The sequence below is a fragment of the Oryza sativa genome, chromosome 7, assembly GCF_034140825.1.
Source record: "Oryza sativa Japonica Group chromosome 7, ASM3414082v1".
Classification (NCBI taxonomy): Eukaryota; Viridiplantae; Streptophyta; class Magnoliopsida; order Poales; family Poaceae; genus Oryza; species Oryza sativa.
This window is the reverse complement of record NC_089041.1, coordinates 28,964,897-28,988,632: the sequence shown is the minus strand read 5'-3', so window position 1 is coordinate 28,988,632 and position 23,736 is coordinate 28,964,897. Positions and strand designations below refer to the sequence as shown.

The window sequence follows — 23,736 nt, the reverse complement described above, 5'->3', positions numbered from 1 at the left end:
TCTTTTTATGTTTTTACTATACAACAAAAGCGATTAAATGTTAACTCTACTTAGATACGGATGAGAGAAATCCCGTGACCTCCACTGAGCACGAGAAGCGTACAGTTACGTGCAAATTACAATGTAATTACATATAATTATACTGTATTCACATTTGAAACTAAAATATAAAATTACAGTCCTATATAACTAAAATTACATTTGTAAGTTCAGTTGATATGATATGTAAGTGCACTGTAATTACACTATATTTACACTGTAACTACACTATAGTTACAGTATAGTTACACTGTAAGTATACTATAGTTACAGTGTAACTATAGTGTAGTTACACTGTAACTATAGTGTAATTACACAGTAACTTTTAGTAGATGAGTTGGTGATATTTTTTTTGCGAAGTAAAGATCTAATAAATAAAATATATGCAATATATATAATTAATATATGTTGATACATATATAAACTCTTCTAATCAAGTGATCAAATGAGCCTAATCCAACTATCTAAAATCTGTGTGATTTGGACCCAAAAATCTGTGGCGCGATGGATAGCTAGGCCCCAATTATTTTATATTGATTTTAATAGTTGAGATGAGCGATACACTCGGTTTTTTTTTATGGAGGTATACCAGTCAAATCCTACCTAATTTGAGGGAGCCACAGTAGACTTTTTCCTGCATAAGACATCTCCAAGGCCTACTTAGCCCTGGACCAGGTCTGCTTTATTCAGACCAGTCCAATTCATCAGTTCCGAATGACGAGCCGCACTTATGGGCCATTGGGCCTACGGTGAACATTTCCTATGACGGAACATTTCAAATGCCGAAAACTGTCTGCCACACATTTAAATGTGGGGTTCACTTTGGCATTTTTTTTAACTTTTAGAGTACACAGAAGAGAGGACGTTTAGGATGGTAATAACGAGCTAATAGTTTTTTAAATAGTCTGCAAAAACTATGATGCTTCGAACAAAGTACAGATATACAAATTCTCAAGCTGTAGTTAGCTAGCTAGAGAAAAAAAATAGGCAAATATAAACGAGACAGCTTTCACGCTACATGGAAGCCTCTTACAATCCGTTCAATCCGTTCAGCTTGCTAGCTAACATAGATATGTAAGTTGATCAATTATTGATCGATCATCAGGTCGTTTTAAACTCCCCTAACGACAAATAACATTCAACGCAAAATTTTGCATTTAGATTTGTCACATATACAGCATGGCTCCTGCTGGTTAAATGTTTTAAATTGGTATATACTGCATATGCACGTACTCGATCTGTCTAATTTTGCATTTTAATTTGCTTTGCTTTGGCCGTCTGTGCTAGCTATGAACTCATTTCATCGTGTCCTCCCACTCTGTCGCTCGCCTGCTCTGCCTCTACGTGAACTCCACCTCCACCCGCAAATCCACTATGCATTCGCCTCATCATAAAACTCAACCGATTCAATCAAATCAACAACCAAATCGATCTCAAAACCAGCAACCAACAAACGCACATTGCGAATGCACAATTGGTGGCTAGCCCACTAGTCCTTGATAATCTACTGCATGCAACGCCCAAGAACAAGAAGAAGAAGAAGAGATATGGCGTAAAGCTCACGATCGAGCTGTGTCGTTAGTGGCGTCGTATCATTGCGTCGCATGCGCTGCGGTTGATCGATCGATCGATGCCGTCGCCGTCGTGTTGCTTGCAGTGCAATCCATGCGGTGGGATGCTCGCGCTCTTCAAGAGGCGCCCGCGGGCGCTGCTCCGCCGCGCCGTGGGCAAGATGAACAGCAGCCGGCGCCGGCGCCGCCGCGCGGCGGGCAGCTTCAGCTCCGTCCGCGCGGTGTTCTGGCCACTCATGTCCATGCGCTCCGACGCCGACCGCAACGACGTCGCCGCCGCTGACCGGCCGCCGGCATCGTCGTCCACTGACGACGACAGCGGCGGCGGCGGCCTGCGCGCGCCGTCGCCGTCGCTCGACACGCCCGCGTCGACGACGGCCGCTCGGGTGCTGGCGCTGCAGGCCCAGCTCGGCGAGGCCGCGGCGGCGTCGACGAAGCCGAGCAGCGGTGGCGACGACGGCGTGGAGGAGGCGTGCAGAAGCTTCGAGAAGCATCTGATGGAGATGCTGGTGGAGGAGAGGAAGGTGAGGGACCTCATGGACGTCGAGGAGCTCCTGTGCTGCTGGGAGAAGCTCAGGTCGCCGGTGTTCGTCCAGCTCGTCGGCCGCTTCTACGGCGAGCTCTGCATGGACCTCTTCTCCGGCCGCGACACCGACGTGTCATCCGACTCCGAGGATTTGTCTCTCTGACATCCACGGACAGAACTGGGGTTTCTTTCCAACTGACAGGTGGACCCGGGTGTGGATATTTTTGTGGTCGTTTAAGCTGTTTCTGTGTTTTGTCAATCCGTGGAATGCCTATCCTACGTCAAAATCGTCCATCACCATCATAAAATCCTTCATCACCTTGTCAAATTACACTTTCGGTGAAGGATATGGCACCTTTCAACTTCCAGTTCGAGGGGATTTTGTACCTTTACCTTTGACCTTTTTAATTCAAAATTCTGTCTCAGCACATTTAAGGGGGAAAAAAACTTCTTACGAAAGCATGCGAGTAGTAGATTCATGGGTGTACAGCTGTTATCACTATTGTTAAAATCCTAATACACATGAATATTATGCTTTTCTATAGGATTTAAATGAGGTCAAGGCCTCTATTCCTTTAAGCATATGTTAAGAAATGCACTCGCACTCACGTATGTGTATCATAGGCGGATCAGGAGTGGTACTGGTGGTTCCGGGAAAAAAACCCTAGCCCAACTGCCCAATACACGTATATAAATATGTGAGAAGAAACTTTTGGAAAAAGAAAAAAAATCCCTTATTAATATGTTATGATGCACATTTGATCAATTTATATCTCTAACCTTGTTATATTTAGGGTATTTAAAAATATTATATAAGTTGAACCACCCATATTAAAAATCCTAGATACGTAATTGATATGTGAGTGTACAGTGCGTCTTTCAGGTAAAGAAATAAAAATGATACTACCTCCGTTTTTTAATAAATGACGCCATTGATTTTTTCTCACATGTTTGACCATTCGTCTTATTTAAAAAATTTATGTAAATGTATAAGATATAAATCACACTTAAAGTACTATGAGTGATAAAACAACCCATAACAAAATAAATTATAATTACGTAAATTTTTTGAATAAGACGAATGGTTAAACATGTGATAAAAAGTCAACGGTGTCATCTATTAAAAAACGGGAGTAGAACTTTTTTTTCTGTGCCTAGTATCCTCTTAAGCTTTGATTGGACCTTGGAATCAGACTTCAGCAGGTGTCTGCCTTCGCGTGGCCCTTGAACTAGAGAGCCCAATTATTAACTGGGCCTTTGTTTGGGCCTTATACAATCTACAGTTACATAACCAAATCACCGCGAATTGTACACATACGTAGTGACCAGTGACCACATGTTTGATTTGTACTTGTCAACTGACATCGACCTAACCAATCTAACGAAGTAACTATCACTGATTAAGCCATATGTGACCAAATTAAGAAAGCTTTTATCTTAGAGTTGCAGCAGCAGCCGCTATACTGGACCTGTCCGAGAGAGTTTCTACCGATTACAACTTTTCTCATAATCAAAGACTTTATGAAATAGTCTAACTTTTTTATCTAGATTTTAAGACAATATAGTTATAGAATTTAGAAAAATAAACTATTAGTCAAAAACTGAATTTTCTAGTTTATTCATATTCTCATAAGTTAGACTATCTGTCAATTCTTTCTAAGAATCACAATGAACATTTAAAAAAAAATTAGGACAGTCTTTTTTTCCTTGACCTATGGTGGCTTTTGAGCAGCAGCAGAGCGGCGGCTAGGTTGTACCGTTGTACCGTTGCAGCCTAATATGCCACAGCTATCGCAAATGATAAGCCAGCCTGAGAATCACATGCAGGCTTCAGAAGTACTCCTTTCGTTTTCGTTCTAAATTAGTTGTCTTTTTACCATTTAAATTTTATCTCATAATAGTTATCATTTTTAAGTCAATCATATCTTATTTAAATTTATTCTTATTCTACCCTCAATTATGCTTATATGCTCAACCATGCATTATTTGTATTATAGTTTTCGATCACTCGTTCTCTTCGGTTTCAGTGGAGCTGAAGTCCATCTTTCCGGAAGACCGTTTGTGATCATCTGCTGGCATTGCTGCTTTTGGGGACTTGCTGGGAGTTTAGTGGGGCTCCGCCCTCTCTTGCTCTAGGAGTTTTTATCCTCTTTAACTAGTCCTTAAACAATTCTTTTCCGGTTTTTTCTTCCTCGTCCCCTGGCAATGGCTTTCTAGCCGTTTATGTTGTGTAACCAAAACTCTGCTTTCTTCTAGTATATTGACGCGTGAACTTTTTGTGCGTTCATGAAAAATTTGATAAAGGCATTATAATATTTTACTCCAAATCTTAGCATGTAGTACCAAAAAATCTAGAACGTCAACTAATTTGGGAAGGAGGTAGTAGTATTTGTAGGTTTGGTGCAGAGCAACCGGTGGCAGGTTGCGTGCATCTTCAGAAAAGAAAAAAAAAAGCTACTTCCTCTATTTCATATCATAAGACTTTCTAGCATTGCCCACATTCATATATATATATATATATATGTTAATGAATCTATTAACATATATATAAATATGGGTAATGATAAAAAATCTTATAATATAAAATGGAAGGAATACTAGCTAGTACTGTACAGTCGTTCAGATTGGCATCTTTAGAAAGCCATGCGTTCATAGTGGACTCGAGCATTTCTAGTGCAATATGTTGATGGACGTCGATGGATCGTAGAGACGTAGACAAATGGAGGTTAGTACGTACCTTACAATTTATTCAGATTGGCATCTTCGAGAAGACATTTTTTCATCTTGGACTCGAGCATTTCTAGTACAATCACGTCAATGGATCGTACTAGAGACGTAGAAACTAGTGTCATATATGGAGGCTGCCTAATGATTGAGTGAACATAATCATGCGTGATGAGTGTGTGAGTGACAAGTTGGAAATTAAAGGATCCATCAAATGTCTTGAACGAGATTACATCTTCGTTAAGTGCAGTAGACGACCCAACGGTAGCTGAACATGGAGGTGGTAACACGAACAAACGCTACCAATTTCACCCGTGCAGAAACACAGCAAAGTATAGCCAAGCTGGTGAACGGATTTGACCCCTAATCTGGTCGATTCCCAACTGTACACTGTACAGAAGAAACACAAAAATGATATTCCACTAGTACGCAGGTTAGCAACGACACGTGAGCATCACTTGTCCTCTAGGATCAGGGCAAGTTTCCAAAGCTTCACATGCACATGGATGGACACACACGACACATAGGGGTGGACAGAAAAAGACCGAACCGAAAAGATCGAGACCGAGAAATTCGGTCATCAATTCGATCTTAGGCAGTGAAATACCGAATTTTGTTCAGTCAATTCGGTTAGTCTTCTTGGTTAATCGAATAGACCGAATAATGAAAAAAGGCAAAATTGGTTATATAGCATCGAAAGTTCACGTTTTTGGTTTTATAGCACTGAAAGTTACCGGTTCACTTTAATAGCATCCAAAGTTCACCCTGCTCCCATTTTTAGCACTTCCGTCAATTTTTTCGTCCGTCTTAATCGTTATTGATCCAGCCACACACATGATATGACATTTCTACTCCTCATTAATATGCATTATACTTGTACTTGTGAGGGGTACAAACGTCATATCGTGTGTGGCTAGATCAAGACGGACGGAAAACTATCGAGAATTGACGTAAGTGTTAAAAATGGGAACATGGTGAACTTTGGGTGCTATTAAAGTGAACCGGTAACTTAAGGTGCTAAAAAACCAAAAACGTGAACTTTCGATGCTATATAACCAATTTTGCCTAAAAAATGTCTAAATGCAACCTACAATCCACTATGTTTAATAGGATTAAACTCTTTTTTTCATATCCCTACTTCTTCTAGTCATGCAACATAATAAAATTCTTTACTCATAAGCGCACACGAACTTTTGTGTGGTTTTTGTGTTAAAATTTTCATTATTTCTTTGCATATATGAAAATGTTGTTGAATTTTGGTCAGGAGGACCGAGACCGAGATCGAATTTGTCGGTCCTGACATTTTTACGCTGAAATTCGGTCTTCACTTTTCAAAAACCAAAAAGACCGAAAACCGAGACCGAAATTTTCGGTTAGACCAAATGCCCACCCTAACCACACACACTCGCATGCATCTCCACACGTGGTCGGCCAAACCAAAACCACAACCCGAGCTACCAACCCCAACACGCGTAGTACGATCGCTGTGGACCTTAGAGACTGGCCCATGCTGTGTGTGACTGTGGATAGCAGCATGCTGCAAATCGAGCATGCATATAGCGCCGAAAGTGTCATTCTGATCACGCATCGATGCATGTTCCTTCTTCTGTGCAGCCATGTGAGATGAAGAGCAGAGAGGAAAATATACGACAAGGTTGTTGTCATCAATGAAGCTAGTACTGCTTTCATTCATGTCCGGGATTGCGATTTTGCCAATCCGGTCCTTACCGTCGACGAGGGACGAGAGGCACAGGAAAACCTGGCGAGTTTTCGGGGACCAAAAGCTGTAGGATTCGTTTCAGTCTTGAGAGAAACGTTATTTACATTGTCGTTATCGTTGGAGGCACGCGTTGCGATGCAGCCGGCGGCAACGGCAACATGCAGACGGAGCCATGTGCTGCCTCTCGATCTCTTTGAGACGAGCAGGTAGGCACTCCACGTTGATAGAAACAATGGAAATGGAAAGGATTGGTCCGATACGGCGCGGCGATGCAACTGATGTTAACGCTCTGGTTTCTGGAGGACTACCCAACAGCATCCCTCATCTTAATTCTGCTAACTAAATTGGACCAGTGGATCGGATAGTCCTTGTCCTTTGAATGAAACTGATGCTACCCTTTTTCTCAAATTTTACACCTTGTTTTCTACTAAACAATATGATTTTATAAAAAATAAATTCTATATAAAGATTACTTTAAAATAATTCTATATATTAATCATTTTTTTAAAATTTTTTTAAGCTAATAATTAATTAATTAATCATGTATTAATGAGTCGTACGTTTTCATGGTATAGAGGTGTTTCTAATTGGCCAGTCCAAACTCAGTCTTATAGTATCCTATCATGTAAAAGTGTTAATATACCATTATATTTATATTAAGTTTCATAAAACTACAAATACTTTTGTTAAATTATCACATAACTACAATTTTAAGATAATATATCATAAAACTACAGATTTAATACTAACTTTATTATAGAACTACAGATTTAAGGTTGAGTGTTGTAAAACTATAAATTTACTAACAAAATTATCATAAAAATACAAATTTAGCATCAATTTAGACAAAACTCGGATGTTTATAATTCAAATATAATATTAGTGCTAAGGATTTAAACCCCGAAATATGTAATTATGTGATAATTTTATTGTTAAATATGTAGTTTTGTGATACTTAGTCTTAAATATGTAGTTTTCTGATAAAATCTGTAGTTTTGTGATAATTTGATCAAATATTTATAATTTTATGAAAATTACTCTTGTGTATATTCACAGTATATTACAAATGTTAATGTTTATATATCCGTACAAAATTCAAAGAGTTGAAAGATACCATGATACGTGTCATTGGCATGTGGGTCTAGAACTCAGATGTCATTCGGTTATTTTCATATAGTATGATGGTATTTTGTAACCTACGTATATCTGCAATGGTTTTTTTAATATATAAAAAAAATTTAGCATACAATCTCCTCTAAAAAAAATATTACCAAGCCTGGGAGTGCCGGATACGATTCGCTTCGCTTTTATTCATATCCATGTGGCGTGGAACGGATCATCGATGGCACATCGCGGGATGCTCGAGGAGATGGCCATGTGTTCTTGGTACTTGCTTGATTCTTTCCATCTTTTCTTTATTTGATTGTAGAAAGAAAGAAACAGCTCAAACTTGTGTGGCCGGCACGGCTGTATTAATGTTCTCCGTTGCATCAGAGTCATATTTTGTCGATTCTTCAAGTCCTCTTCTGGTCGTCGTCCTAAAAGATTAGTAGTAGCTCGTTTGGCATTTGAGATGCAGACATGGGTTGGGTGCAGAACTAGGGGAATGCTTTTCTGTCTTCTGCTGCTTCTTTGATTTCTTCAGAAGTTTCTTGCACACCAATGTGTATAGTAGAGAAGCCAAAAATGGGAATACGATCTCTTGGGTTTTGTGCTGTTACTAGCTCCTTGTTCTTGCCCTTTCAGCAAGCAAATATGAGATCTTTGCAGCTATAATTAATCAAGAACTGTTCTCTGTAAAAATAAATAGGAGTCCACTTTTGGACCAGTCACTGCATTAGAATGTAAACAATTCTTTCGCTTTCACAAGTTTACATAAGGTTCGGCATGAGTAAGATCACATTTTTCTCGAGACATAAGAAGTGGTAGGAGTCCATCTTTCAAAAAGAATTGGTGATCCGTTATCATCTATTCTTTTCGATTTGGACCTATCCTCTCCTCCCTGCCAAACTCTGAACTGACCAAAAAGGTTTGGATCTTTTTGCATTGGTTTGAGGCAAGAAGAAGAAGAGGTTGGAGTGCGAATTCCACCATTAACGCAATAGTGATGATCTAGGGGAGGCTTCCCTGGTCTGCATTACATTCTGAAAGCAAAAGCTCATTGAGTCGGCACTTCCTGTGCTGTGATGCGAGAATGTGAGTTCACATGCTTTTGTCCTTGGACCCACATGGCCTGCCTTGGCTGTTCCATTCGGTCATATGCCCAAAAAGCTCTCGTTAAATCCCCTACCTGCTGCACTTTGCCATCCATCGATTTGATTTTATATGATGCAACTTGGTGTTATCCCAACTTTGTAAGTTTAGTGTGATTATCTCTTTGAAGCTTAGGTAGAGGAGTGAGCACTAGTAGTTGATTAATAGGATTTGTATTGTAAGTGTGATACTGCTCCACCACACGTGTCTATATCGCTTCCTTCCATTCCATCACCTCGCATTCATTCCAATTAGTGATCTTGAGGGGCTCCATCTGCAACTTTTCACCTTGGATATATTTGCATCCTTGCTTTTCCCAGCTCTCCTCGCCCTTTCCCCTTCTTAGAGCTGATTCTCTCGATTGATTACCTAGTACTACTGCAATTCACATTGTCAGCTCTTGCTTGTTCCCAGGTGCGTCCTCTATCTGTGTTCAATCTTGTTCTTGGCCTGCAGAATCTATACAAGTTATGACAGTGTGTTGTATCTAATTCATCTTTTCTTGGAGCAGGAGGATCAGTTTCTTGCTGAGCAATGGATCCTGAGTTCGGGAGAGGCATGGCGCCTCGAAAGGTGAGAGAGCTTTTTCCAGCTTAAGCCGTGGTAGGTGATATCAATCCGGCAGCTAAGCTCGAACCAATGCAGAAGTGACTGAGGCAGAGTGACCTTTGCTGTTGCTGCAGAGAGAGCCATGGCGGACGACGCTGCTGCTGGCGTACCAGAGCCTCGGGGTGGTGTACGGCGACCTGAGCATCTCGCCCCTGTACGTGTACAAGAGCACCTTCGCGGAGGACATCACCCACTCGGAGTCCAACGAGGAGATCTTCGGCGTCCTCTCCTTCGTCTTCTGGACCCTCACCCTCATCCCCCTCATCAAGTACGTCTCCATCGTCCTCCGCGCCGACGACAACGGCGAAGGTAACCTCTCTCAAGCTGCTGCTGTTTTGTTTCTGCCTGCAAGATTCTGAACTCTGCCTCTCTGCAGTCTGCAGAAGATTCTTGGTGAGCTTATGTGTTGTTGTTGCGATTTGGATTTGGCAGGAGGGACGTTTGCGCTCTACTCTCTGATCTGCAGGCACGCCAATGTGAGCCTCCTCCCAAACAGGCAGGTCGCCGACGAGGAGCTCTCCACGTACAAGCTGGAGTACCCGCCTGAAGTGGCTAACAGGTCTCGAATCAAGGAGTGGCTTGAGAAGCACAAGACTCTGCAGACTGCTCTGCTGATCATGGTGATGATTGGAACCTGTATGGTCATCGGGGATGGCGTCCTCACGCCCGCGATATCTGGTAATCTTCAGACTGAGCTTTTTTTTCCCCCTTTGGTTACTGTTCTTCGAAAATTGCGTACCTTGTTTGGAGAAAAGAGTTGCTTACATTTGGCTCTCTGCTATTTGATTTGTCTGTTTGCAGTATTCTCAGCGGTTTCAGGGCTTGAACTCTCCTTGTCCAGGGATCAGCATGAATGTAAAGTCTCAACTCTGAATTCTGAAGTGCAATTGTTTCAGAACACCTTTATGAGTAGTACTCTAGCTGTAGCTAGTTCATGTAGTACTTCCTAATGATATAAACAGCCTAGCAAGACTGTTCAGCTTTGGGTAGATCTTTGTTGGTTGATATAATGAAAAACTGTAAGAACAGCCCCAAACTATACAAACTGCTGATAATGATCATGATTGGATTAGGAATTTTTTTCATAAACTGAATCTGAGAGAGAGTAAGGTGGAAGCTTTAAATGCAAAAGTACTAATACATTAATTCTACATCACCTGTAACCTTCACATTTTTTAGCTTCCTTGCCATGCTCATTTATGCGTTTTTCTGTGCAGATGCCGTCATTCCGATAACATGTGTCATATTAGTGTTCCTGTTTGCACTCCAGCATTACGGTACCCATCGTGTCGGATTTCTCTTTGCACCAATAGTCCTAGCCTGGTTGATTTGCATGAGCATGCTTGGCTTGTACAATATCATCCACTGGAACCCTCAAGTTTATCGCGCTCTTAATCCCTATTACATGCTCAAATTCTTGAGGAAGACTAAGAAGTCTGGGTGGATGTCCCTGGGGGGAATTTTGCTCTGCATGACAGGTAAAGTGAAGTATGCGTATGCTGAGATAAAGTTCATCCTTTCCCTTTGTAAGTTCTAAAATTGTAAGGAAATGGATTATTGGATGAAGTTAGCAACTCTGAAATGTTTGGCATTGCAGGATCTGAAGCAATGTTTGCTGATCTTGGCCATTTCTCCTACAGTGCAATCCAGGTAATTCGCTTGTCCTGAATTTTCAGTCCATGTGTTCCATGGTTTCATTCCTTCATTGTTTCTGTAAATCACAACTCTGAACCTTGATTTTTGCAGCTTGCTTTCACTACATTAGTATACCCTGCACTGATTTTGGGATACATGGGCCAAGCTGCGTATTTATCGAAACATCACACTCTGAACTCAACCTACCAAATTGGTTACTATATATCGGTTCCAGGTACTGAAACATCATCACTATTCTTCTGAACTGAACATGTGTAGCAGTTGATGGTTCTGAAGAACTGCACCTATCTAGACACACTGAAGTTACAGCATTTCTTTTGGCTTATGCAAAATGCAGAGAGTGTAAGGTGGCCTGTGCTTGTGCTGGCAATTTTGGCATCGGTCGTCGGAAGCCAAGCAATCATCAGTGGAACATTCTCCATCATCAACCAGAGCCAGTCACTCAGTTGCTTCCCAAGAGTGAAAGTGGTGCACACATCTGAGAATATCCATGGCCAGATTTACATCCCTGAGATCAACTGGCTGCTCATGGTCCTCTGCATTGCTGTGACTGTCGGTTTTCGCGATACCAAGCATATGGGAAATGCATCCGGTGAGTATCCATTACCATCCTGTCAGCTATACTTCACTGTAATTTCAGCTCTTTCTGATCACTTCAAGTATATATTTCATGATTAAAACAATGTTCATAATCCGATCAAACAAATGCTCTGAACTTCTGCAACAGATATGCATTAGAATTTCATTGCGTTGCTTAGAATGTGAGTTGTTGTGCAGGATTGGCAGTGATCACGGTGATGCTGGTGACGACATGCCTGACATCCTTGGTGATCATGCTGTGTTGGCACCGGAGTCCGGCGCTGGCACTCGTCTTCTTCCTCTTCTTCGGCTCCATCGAGGTGCTCTACTTCTCGGCGTCGCTGATCAAGTTCCGGGAGGGGGCGTGGCTGCCGATCATGCTGGCGCTCATCCTCATGGCCGTCATGTTCATCTGGCACCACACCACCATCAAGAAGTACGAGTTCGACCTGCACAACAAGGTGACCCTGGAGTGGCTGCTCGCCCTGGGCGACAAGCTGGGCATGGTGCGCGTCCCGGGCATCGGCCTCGTCTACACCGACCTCACCTCCGGCGTGCCGGCCAACTTCTCCCGCTTCGTCACCAACCTCCCGGCGTTCCACCGCGTGCTGGTGTTCGTCTGCGTCAAGTCCGTCCCGGTACCGCACGTGCTTCCCGCCGAGCGCTACCTCGTCGGCCGCGTCGGCCCGGCGGGGCACCGGTCGTACCGGTGCATCGTGCGGTACGGCTACCGCGACGTGCACCAGGACGTGGACTCGTTCGAGGCGGAGCTCGTCGAGAGCCTCGCCACCTTCATCAAGCTGGACGCGCTGTACCACCGCTGCAGCGACGCCGGCAGCGGGAGCGAGCAGCTCGACGACGGCCGCTACGAGCGCGAGAACGCGCTCACGGTGATCGGGACGAACCCTCTCCGGCGATGCCTCAGCTACGAGGCCTCCCACGACGGCGTGTCCTCGGTGGACGCCGCGCGCAGCCCGAACGGGATAGTGGAGGTCCCGGCGGCGGCGGCGGCGGCGCCGGTGACGAAGAAGGTGAGGTTCGTGGTGGAGGCGGCGAGCCCGGAGGTGGAGAAGGGCGTGGTGGAGGAGCTGCAGGAGCTGTGCGAGGCGAGGGAGGCCGGCACGGCGTTCATCCTGGGGCACTCGCACGTGCAGACCAAGCCGGGCTCGTCGCTGCTGAAGAAGCTCGCCGTCGGCGTCGGGTACAACTTCCTCCGGCGAAACTGCCGCGGCCCGGACGTGGTGCTGCGCGTGCCGCCGGCGTCGCTGCTCGAGGTCGGCATGGTCTACGTCCTATGACGTCACCACGAGATCTCATCGATCAATACCCTGTAAAAAAAATTCAAAATCAAATCTCTCTGCTTGTATAAGAATTAAGAAGCAGATTGGAAGAAAATTGGGCGAATTTTCTCCGATTTTTCAGCTGCTTTTTTGGTCCGTGATGAAACCGGCGACGGCGAGACGCCGGTCAAACACTCGGAACGGGCAACGTGGGCTGCGAATAGAAATCGGCCCATTTAATGTCCGGCCCATGAACGTCCACTTGATGCAGCCTGTTCGACTCGGCTGACCCATGGGCTTGAACGGGGATCTTTTGTGGAATAACCGTCCCTCAACTTTACACCGAGTTTGTGTGACATCCCTTATCCTCAATACCAGAAATCTTCACCCCTAAAATATACTCCCTCCGTTTTAAAATATTTAATACCGTTGACTTTTTAGTATGTGTTTGACCATTCATCTTATTCAAAAAATTTAAGTAATTATTTATTCTTTTCATATAATTTGAATCATTGTTAAATATACTTTCATGTACACATATAATTTTACATATTTCATAAATTTTTTTTAATAAGACGAACGATCAAACATGTGCTAAAAAGTCAACGGTGTCAAACATTTTAAAACGGAGGGAGTATAAAACCGTTCAATCTAGCTCCTATAGCAGTATAGATAAGTGGTTTTGCTGACGTGGCAATTTGACCCGGTCCACTCGTGCTGATGTGGTAAAAACGAAAGCATGCCCCACCTGTCATCCTCATTCTTCACGGTATCTCTTCCCCTGCTCTCTCTCTCTCTCCCTCCTCCCCTCTCTCCCCTGCTCTTGGTCTCTCCTCGGCTCCTCCCTCGACAAGGTGATGGTGGCGGCGGTCGTTGCAGCCGGGGCGGCGAGGAGGTGGCGTGGGGGCGTCGGCTGGGGACCACGCCAACGACGAGCCGACGACGGCCGACGGCTTGGGCCGGCGAGGAGGCGACGCCAACTAGGGGCGGTAAGGAGGCGGCGTCGGCGGCCTCGGCTGGGGACGTCTGCATCTGCTCCGCCGACTCCCTAGACCTGCACGCCTCGCAGCGAACGTCGCCGTCGTCATTGGCACGACGAGCAAACTCAAGAGGGAGTCGACGGCTCGACGCGGAGCGGCCGTCGGCAACGGTTAGCGGCGGCTCCGGTGACCTTTAGGCTAGGCGCCCGCCCCCGCGAACCACCGCCGGGAAGCTGCTGCTTCTGGCAATCTGGCCGCACGCCGACGAGATGGAGCAGCAGTATAGGGGATGACGGACGACGGCTTGGAGGTAGAACAGTGGTTTGGTTGCCGCCTTGCCTGAGGGAAATAAGCGACGAGTTTACCTTGCTCTTTCCCTCCTCGGTGAGGCGCTCCTGGACCGCGGAGCGGCGGCGTGGCGAGGAAGTTGTGCGCATGGAGCGCGGTCTGGGCAGGGGCGACGGCGATGAGCTCCCATGCCGCAAGGTAAACTCGTTGATTGGTTAATTGGTGTCAGAAAATCTGAATTTTCAGTCTTTGATTGGTTAATCGATGTTTTTTAGTTCATATGTTTGCTCTTTGATCGGTTAATTGGTATCGGAATCTAAATGTGTACATTTTGGTTTGTTAATTGAGGTGTCTGTATCCAGAGCTGTGCCGAATGTCCATGTGAAATTTACTTCTGCTCTTATCATGGTATCCGAGTAAAATTGTGGAGGTGGAGTTTCGACGCGGCTGCGGCGTCGTGCACGACGACGGACAGCGTCGGCCCGTCTGGAGGAAGGCGACGCCTCTCCCCTCCCCCATCTTCCGCCGGCCGCCTCCCCTCTCCACATTTCTCTCCTCCCGTCGAGGCCATGGTTGCCGCCGCTGTAGGAACTGCCGTGGTCGTGGCCGCAGAGCCCACCGCCCGCCCGTGGCCCAGCGCCGCTCCGCCCGCTGCCCGCCCATCGTCGCTCCGCTCGCCGGCCCCCGGCCTCCCTGACCAAAGAAGAGAAGAGAGAAGAGAGAAAAGAGAAGGGAGGGAGAAGAAAAGAGAAGAGAGAGATATGTGCAGCTGACATGTGGACCCCATATACTTTTTTAAATTCTTTTTTTCTGACTAGGATGCCACGTGAAACCACCCAGATATACTGCCATAGGACCTTTAGTGCACGGTTTATGTAAGCTTAGGGGTACACATTTTTGATTTTGTGGTTAAGGGACTTTAAATAATCTCGTTGTTAAGTTGAGGGACCTCCGGTGAACTTATTCCATCTTTTGTCGTGCGTGCGGCCCAATAACGAGACTGGGACCTATGAATATTAGGCCGAAATGGGATTTCGACGTACAAGAGGCCCATACCAGTTAGTCTAAACGGGATTTTGATTACGTGACGGCCATTTTGTGTGTACATGCGTCCCATTTTGTTTGGTCCATCGATTTATGTCCCAGGAGTTTCAGAAAGATGAAAGGAATAACACCACTTGCCGTAGCTTATCTTTACATTGAGTTTAATTAACATCTCTTTAAAACGTAAAACTATAAATCTTCACATCACATCTTGGCAAAACTGTTTAAGATAGGTCCCATGACATTACGAATGGCTGGTTTTCACTAACATGATATCCTAACCAGCAAAAATAAATAGAAAAACATATAGGGCCACATGTCAGTGTCCCACTTCTTTCTTTTATCTTTTTCTGCAACCGCGTAAGCTGTTTAGGGGTGGCGGTGAGGGAGGCAATGGGTGAGCCTATCCGTGCTCGAGCTCACGGCGCCTCTATGCAAGGGAAGCGAAGGCGGGAGAGTCAGGAAGAGGAAGAGGAAGGCGACCAGCGAGCCTGTCCAAGCTCAAGCTCGCCCGGCCTCCATATGAGAGAGGCAGAGGTGGTGGGCAAGCCCATCCAAGCTTGAACTCGCATGACCTCCGTGCGAGGAAGGCGTAGGAGGTAGCATGAGGGGTAGTCGTCGGCGAGCCCGTCTAAGCTCGAGCTCTCTTGACCTCCGTGTGAGGGAAGCAAAGGCGACCAGAGAGCCTGTTCCGTTCGAGAAGGAGAGGGAGGCAAGGGGCCGGTGAGCTCGCACTCCTGTGCGGTGCACATGTTGCGCCATTCCTCTTCGCAGCAGCGCACGAGCTTGGCCTTGGTGACCTTGGGTGCAGCCAGAGCGCCGACGCGGGAGGGCCCCAAGTTCCTTTGCCAAGTGATGCCGGGAGGAGGACGCTAAGAAGCATGCCGAGGCTGCCACTCGCAAGGCTGAGAACCGTCGCCTCCGCCTCCGCCTTCGTGTCGTCCAAGATGGCCTCCTGTGTCGGCGCCCTGCTGGCGTCCAAGGTCACCCAGGCCAAGCTCACACGCCAGCGACCTCGTCCGGATCTAATTTAATCTGGTTTTGCAAGTTAGTAGATGGCAAGATTTCTGGTATTATACGTTTTAGGGACGCGAATTAAACTCGACGGAAAATAAGGTATGTAAGTGGACTTATTCCGAAAGAAAAAGGGTCCAGGTCTTAATAGCGGGCCGGGTACAAGCTCCGGTCCAGCAAAGCTATTCGTCCTACGAGGCAGGCCGACTGGTGGGACTTCACGCATCGTCTCGTCCGATTTCTTTCTCGATCAAACGCCACCAAAAAAATCTGAGAAAATTCGAGGAGGGGCGCGGATATTGGCGCATCCTCGTGAGAAATTCCAGTCTAGATCGCTGGCGGGGTAGAGGGAGTAGCGAAAATGAGAAAAAAATACGTTGCGATTTTCATCTAATCGAGCCGTCCTCTCCATCTGGATCTGAATTCTGTGTTCTATGAGCGCCAGAGCATATATGCCCTAGTAGAAACGATGCAGGCGAGGCTTCCGGGGTTCGTTCTGCTTTGAATTCCGCCTCGATAAGGTTACTAATCTCTATCCCCTTGGTCCTTCGATGAGAATCGTTCCTTGTTTCCGTAACTGCTCATGTGCCGTAGCATTATGTTCTAATTTTAAGATCAGCGATATTCTGATTGAATCCCTTGCTGGAGTTAACCTGACAGTAATTTTTGAGTGAGAACAACTTTTGTTCAGAACAAGAATAGCAGTACAGCTGCTTGTTTGATTGCATTGAGATTAGAAATTTTGGCACGATAGGAGGTGAGTATTTTGATTGTACAAGTGCACACCTCTCTAACTTTAGTATATGTATCATTTATTTTGTAGTTCACTCCAAACAAAGGGTTACAGATGCAACAAATTGCGAAACATGGAACCTTAAGAATTTTGTCCACAACATATGTTTTACTTCTTTCTGACTTGTTTTTACTCTTACATTGTTTAAAAGAAGAGTCCCAGGGCTTTCCAAGTGCTCGATGTTCTGAAGAATCCTGTATGTACTTTAATACAACTATGACAATTAAGTTAGGCACCCTTGAACAGTGCATGATTAGAAGTTGTTAGGATGAAAGAATTTCCCATCAAATGGCAGATTGGTGCTGAGTCGAAGTACAAGACAACTTCTCGTTGTCTTTGCATTGCATTATGCAGCTGAACTGAACATGCGGTGATGGAATAGCCGAATAGACTAGTAGAAGCCTGCTCCAGTTACTAGCTGCTTGAGAGCACAAGAGCTCTTGCGACAAAGGGAGCATTGAAAAACAACAATTATGGAGTTAGTAGCGCAATATGGAGAGTTGTGTAATGCTCCATCATATTCTCTATCTAACGAGCGAGTATAAAATGGTTGTTTTGGTACAAGACTAATTTATTTTCCCTCTTGTTTTTTGATCAATCATGATGGTATCAATTCCCGAGCTTCTCATAACTTCAGATATATTTATGGATCCTTTATGTTTGTTTATTCTAGGCCTAGTTGCTTGCTTCAGGTGAAAGCACCACGAAGGGACTGGTTTAATTTGTCTGGTGGTTCTGGATATGAACAAGTTAAGGTACAATTAATCCTTATAATTTGTATTGTTGTTCTTGTTTCCAAGTCAAATTTCACATTCTTATTTACCTTGACTTATAAACTATACTATCACTTAAGTATATATGCTACATTTTCATATATGACATCGTGTTGTATCTATAGAAATGTTCTTAGTACAATGATGATGTACAACGTTAAATAATATTTCCTCCATCCCAAAATAAGTGTACTCCTCTAGTTCAAATTTGAAGAGAAGTGCACTTATTTTGGAACGGAGGGAGTAGAATAATATAGTTTCCTGGCATGATTATATGTACATTGTTTGTTTTTGGAAGTCAATAACAACTCAACTGTGTTTAGTTTCTGAACTATGACATCATTTGAGAGAACTTAAGTATATATGCTACATTTTCATATATGACATCACGTTGTATCTATCGAAATGTTCTTAATACAACGATAATGTACAACTTTAAATAACAGAATAATTTAGTTTTCTGGCATGATTATCTGTACATCGCTTGTTTTTAGAAGTCAATAACAACTCAACTGTGTTTATTTTCTGAACTGTGACATCATTTCTGAGAACTAATTTATACCATGGTGAAAGCTTAGTGCCTGTCTTATTTAGGCTGAATGACGTAATACTACCAGTGCCTGGAATATGAAATAGGGAAGATATTTCGTTGTGCAATTGTAATTTGCCGATTGATTCAGACAGGAAACATTTGAATAAGAAAGTCTAATGTTCGCGAACATGATTAGGCCCCAATTTGATTCCTATTGTCGCCAATGTCTTGTTAGGTCAGTCGATTAGTCTAAGTTGCTGAAAATGACTTGTTCTCTACAATTTGTCAATTTCATAATCCTATGGCAGGGAATAAGTTTGCCCAAGCATCACCAATATGCAGAAGTTTCTGAGAAAAACTGAAAAACTGGACCTTAGCTCAGGAACACTGGATCCAGGCACTAGAGGTCACCTGTCCAGGTTGTGCTGGTTTTCTGTCCATTGTTTTGTCTGAACAAATGGAGAACACACACTATCTGGGGAAATAAATGAGTTGCAGATCAAGAGATACTACAACATCAGTGACTCTGATCATGTTATCAATCCGAATTTCCCTCTGATTTTGTCAAAACTGCTTAAGCTAACTTGTTGAGATGCTTAGCTCGCCTAACTATTTGTTTTCTGCCTGATGACATGAGGTGTGATGGTGAACTGCTCAGGGTCAGTCTCAACTTGCCACTCAAGAAGGGTACAGGTGTCGAGCTGCAGTAGGAAAAGGGCCCACGGTATCAGAATCAGCTCAACCAAGGACTGAGAGGTGGGCCCAACCTTGCCACGTGGGTGCATGTGGCTCGTAGACGTGCACTTGCACAGCATGGTATGTGGGGCCAGACCAGGAATATATATGGGCATATGGCGTATCAGTTTCAGAAGCTTTGAAAGGTACGAATCAGTATTTGTCGAGCCTGCAACATGTAGGGTAAAGATTTTAGGACCCTGTTTTCTCTGTCTTGTCGAAGTCTATAAAACAGTGCAAATAATTAATTAAAGCGTGTAGTTAAGTGCGACCTAATTGCTCGACACGTACTTTATACTCATTAATAATTCTGGCGACAAGCAAACATGCGATGGACAGAGCTTTCATCTACTTACAATCACTGTTTCGATGTAGGTTGGACCTACTAATTGTGCAATCAGTGTACCATTCGCTTTGGCCCTGATTAATCACAGGACAAATGGATCAACCTACAGCCCGGGAGAAAGCAGAAAGCATCATGCATTTCCAGGAACCGATTATTCGGATTCAGATGCCTCTAAGGTTCGAAAAGCCATGATTGCAGCAGCAAACAGACATCAAAATTTTGATTCGGAGAATGCAGTTAGTCAACAGCAATGTGCGGATGGTCCAAGAGATTGAAATGTTCAGAGCGACGCAGCCCAGAAAATGATTTCAGAATGGCCATGTTTTGGCCGTTCGTCCACCGTAAACAAGCAGCCAAACTGGAATTACTTGCACCTTCAGAGACGGCGACATCATCCTGCAGGGGACAAGCAGCGGCTTCTGGATCATCACGGGAGCTAGCAGAGCTTGAGGGAGACTTGCCACATACCAACAAATGGCCCATGCCCCTACTGCCCCACCATTACTATTGTTTATTTTGTCTAATTGTTTACACTGCACATAACCACATACTGATTTTTCTCCATTTTAGAATCTTGGGCTGAAGAACGGCTGCAGAAACCATTTTTATTTCTGAAGGGTAAGCTGCAGAAGGTTTGGTTACTCCACTGCTATAGTTCCTGTACTTTATCTTCAGTGGAATTCAGAGTTCAGACAACTTAACGTCTTAACGTCTTAGTATTGGAAGTTTGGTTGAAATTGGAACAATGTGATGGAAAAATTAGAAGTTTATATATGTAGGAAAATTTGGATGTGATGGAAAAGTTGGAAGTTTGGAACTAAATAAGGCCTTATTACCTTAATGAACAAACTACTGAGTAGTAAGTAGTACTGGGTAGTATATACTTTGATGGACGTCTCATTCATCTTTGGGAGAAATCCCAACTGTTTGGTGATGGATCCTTACTGATCACGACATATAAGATGGTCCCTCTCTGGTATCAATTTCTAGGAAGGCAAGGTGCTATGACAGTCTCTTCTACTAGTGGTGTATGTGTATCTCCGGAAAAGAGAATCGAATCTGGTCATCACCATGTCCATTCATTCCAAGGTGAAAACAACCTTAGTACCACCTATTGCTGTCCCTTTTTTTCTTTTTCGGAGAAAGCATATGAAAATCAACATCCTAGCATTAATTTGGCTATGAACATCGCATGCTTTCCTTCATAGCTGACTCCCTAGAGGCCCTTTTTTCAGACAAGGTAAAAAGGTCTAGAAGGCAACCCCTGAGGGCAAGTACTACGAGTCTCTACACATTGCTTCTAAATTTACCATATAAGATTAGATGATGAGGTGGAGGAGAGGAGTTAGGAGAGAGAGAATGAGCCACTCCTCATGCAAGGGGCAACCTCTACACAATATCCAAGAAAAGTACAAGATGATGTGAGAGTAGATTAATATTGGGGTTTGTGTATTAGATGTGATATGTTTTATGTGTTGCCTCTTAAGTAATGAGAAGATGACATGATCTAAATTAGATGTGACATCCACCTCCACTATAAAACTTGCCCTCAAGCCCTGTGAACTTCCTCCCTTTTTTAGGCTATCTTGATCTCATGAGGTCCTTATTTTCTTTAGTAGTTTTTATATTTTTCTCCTTAACAAATCTGACTTCTGGATACACATATGCAAAAAAAAAAATATTTGCTTATTTCTTAGTAGCTTTGTGATATTCTCCTTAACAAATCTGACATCTTTATACACACATGAAAAAAAAGAGATAATTATTCTTATTTGCTTCGGGTGAACAAGTCAGTACAATGTAACTTAATATAGAGATTCATATGTGCAATAGAAGTGGACTAAAATACTAAAAATACACTAACTAGTATTTAAATTTTACACCTGTCTTTCATGGCTAGTAAGTTGCAAGCACCGATGTATCTCACCTGGAGCTTTACGTGATGTGAAATAGTAGTCATTCCATCTGTTTTTTCTTATAAAACGCGATAAACCCAGCCTCTAAATTTAACAGGATGTACATGGCCAATACACGAGCGCATAGTCTCCAAACACCTTACACAAGGTCCAAACAACCATTAGCCCAACATGATACAAATACCACTAAACTTACTCTTAACTTCAAAAGTTTGCAACCCTCTTTCACTGGTTGCTATCATCTTCGATTAAGACCATTGCCTCGCCCAATAGGTCCTTTTGAAGATAACCTGCAAAAATAACTTAATCTTGAAGCCATTGAACACCAATTATTTCTAGAGGTCTAAATAGCTCAACACAATGCCGCAATTCTCACAAAGAATTGATATTTAGCCAATTACCAAAAAAGTTAGCGGCAATAGTAGGCGGTTCGAGCCAAAAGCTATGCATACGGCCTTCCAAATACCTCTGGCAATTTGGCAATCGAAAAATATATGTTGTGTTGTCTCATTAGAATAAAAAACAATGGTTAATGCTACCTTTCCATCTCTTTTCACTAAAATTGTTATCTTTAGTTGACACAACCGCTATCTGTTAAGTATCAAAGGCATTCAATCAGTATACTCATTTCGTCCTAAAATAAACTAACCTAATATAGAATATAACATTTTCTATTACAACGAATTTGTTTTGGTATGTTCAGATTTATTTTACTATGAAATGTTCTATTTTATCTTAGAATCATTTGTTCTTGGGACGTGAGGGTATGTTAACGGCTAGCGTCCATGCGTACTTTTATGCGACGTCACAGCACACATGGGCATCTCTATCTATGTTCGTTTTTAGGACACGTGCATCTCCATTGATCACAGCAATTAAAGGCTGCCTAATCGATCATCAACTGTTGTCATTGAACCCTAGCGTGACGGAACAGAATGAATAGGACGTTGTACAAGAAACGAGTGTGCTAATGAAGATTGAAGCACCTCATGTTAGGCAACATCACCGCGAACAACTCAACTACTAACTATTCTTGGTTGACACAGGCACATTTTTAACTATTTGCTGATTAACCGTGGTTTATTTACCATAAGTTGCAGCAAGCTCCGTGTAGTCCCGGTTGGCAACCCCTTTGTAGTCCCGGATTTTCAACCGGGACTATGAATCCGGGACTAAAGATCACTATCTTTAGTCCCGGTTGAAATAATAACCGGGACTAAAGATAGCAGCACAGTCCCGGTTGGTCACCATTTTTTTCTTTTTTTTATTTTCATTGTTTCTTTCCAAATAGTTGCTCCTTCCCAAATCTCCCCAAATATCCCAAATATCCCAAAATCAAAGTATCATCCTCAAATCAATGAATCATTCACATCACAAATTCTCAAAAAACTACAACTCAAATTCTTAAAGAAATACATCACAGATCCAATGAATCACAAGTTCTTAGATCCAAATGTATCAAAAATTCGGGAAAAAAAAAGAAAATTGTGCTTCCGCTGCCGCCTCCCCCCTCCGGCAGAGGAGAGGGCGCCACCGGCCGCCAGCTCCCGCCATCGCCGCGCTCCCTGCCGCCCGCGGCCCGCCGCCAGCCGCCGCCCGGGCACGCTCTGGTAGAGGAGGAGGAGGAGGAGGAGGAGGAGAGGGGAAGGGGAGAGGGGAGAGGAGAAGACTCTGTGGCATAATGCCAAATCCGATCTGAGGTTGTCGTTTATGAGAGCTAGGGAGTAGAGAGAGAGGAAGGGGATGGAACGATAAGATCCAGACTCTGTGCCGCGCGCGGGTGGTTTTATTTTTGGTCCCGGTTGGTATAAACAACCGGGACTACCGGTTGTTTATACCAACCGGGACTAAAGATAATTAGGGCCTGAATTCGACCCGGTGACTTTTTGAACCGGGACTAAAGATGGTTGGTAACCGGTTGGTGTTACTAACCGGGACTAAAGATCAAATTTTTTTAACCGGTTGGTGTTACTAACCGGTTTTTAATAGAACCGAGACTATTGTGGAATTTGGTGGACCGACCAAAGATGTTTCTCGACCAGTGACCTGACATGTCTGGTTAATTGGATTTCTTCATCCTAAGAGGAAATTGATCAAAAACTGGCTATCAGAAGCAACCTAATTAATTAATCTAGCTGGCCCGGCCGGCCAGGTGGTGCGATTTGATATTTTATCAATGTTCATATATATTAGATAATATTGTTATAATATATGGCTAATTAAGAATGGTACTATTATTGATACTAAAATAAAGTGTATTATTATTGTGGGTGAGGATACTATAAAAGTTGCCATACAAAATGTTGTATGCACGTGCTATATATGTATACGTTTTATAGCATTGTCACTGTGCAGTTT

General features: G+C 43.6%; 2 protein-coding genes and 1 long non-coding RNA gene across 4 annotated transcripts; all 3 read left to right on the top strand.

The window, feature by feature from the left end:
* The first annotated feature begins 1,424 nt into the window (after nt 1–1,424).
* Nucleotides 1,425–2,564, top strand: LOC107278351 (uncharacterized). The gene has a single exon (XM_026026832.2). It carries the CDS (start codon nt 1,670–1,672, stop codon nt 2,297–2,299), a length of 630 nt encoding a protein of 209 aa, XP_025882617.1. The 5' UTR covers nt 1,425–1,669; the 3' UTR covers nt 2,300–2,564.
* Nucleotides 2,565–9,077: 6,513 nt separating this feature from the next.
* LOC4344288 (probable potassium transporter 9) lies at nt 9,078–13,097 on the top strand. 2 transcript variants are annotated; one of them, NR_185833.1, is made up of 10 exons: nt 9,078–9,247; nt 9,345–9,436; nt 9,517–9,751; nt 9,875–10,120; nt 10,244–10,297; nt 10,660–10,920; nt 11,040–11,092; nt 11,189–11,312; nt 11,436–11,690; nt 11,876–13,097. NR_185833.1 is itself a non-coding variant. In NM_001422288.1 (10 exons), the coding sequence occupies exons 2-10, from the start codon at nt 9,368–9,370 to the stop codon at nt 12,973–12,975; spliced, it is 2,367 nt and encodes a 788-aa protein (NP_001409217.1). In that variant the 5' UTR covers nt 9,078–9,247; nt 9,345–9,367; the 3' UTR covers nt 12,976–13,097. The 2 variants fall into 2 exon arrangements, 1 of the variants encoding a protein (NP_001409217.1); NM_001422288.1 differs by having other exon boundaries at nt 9,345–9,406.
* A 3,377-nt stretch (nt 13,098–16,474) lies between these two features.
* On the top strand, nt 16,475–20,984 carry LOC107281532 (uncharacterized). Its single transcript, XR_003243272.2, has 6 exons — nt 16,475–16,804; nt 17,750–17,831; nt 18,690–19,262; nt 19,492–20,080; nt 20,453–20,551; nt 20,698–20,984. It is a non-coding gene; the product is annotated as an uncharacterized lncRNA (long non-coding RNA).
* Nucleotides 20,985–23,736: the final 2,752 nt, after the last annotated feature.

What these genes read in the sequence shown, in the direction of transcription:
- LOC107278351 (XM_026026832.2), top strand. Translation starts at nt 1,670, where the DNA reads ATGCCGTCGCCGTCGTGTTGCTTGCAGTGCAATCCATGCGGTGGGATG.
- LOC4344288 (NM_001422288.1), top strand. Translation starts at nt 9,368, where the DNA reads ATGGATCCTGAGTTCGGGAGAGGCATGGCGCCTCGAAAG. An exon ending in AATTTTGCTCTGCATGACAG is followed by an intron (nt 10,921 to 11,039) that starts GTAAAGTGAAGT and finishes TTGGCATTGCAG; the next exon opens with GATCTGAAGCAATGTTTGCT. An exon ending in TCTCCTACAGTGCAATCCAG is followed by an intron (nt 11,093 to 11,188) that starts GTAATTCGCTTG and finishes TGATTTTTGCAG; the next exon opens with CTTGCTTTCACTACATTAGT.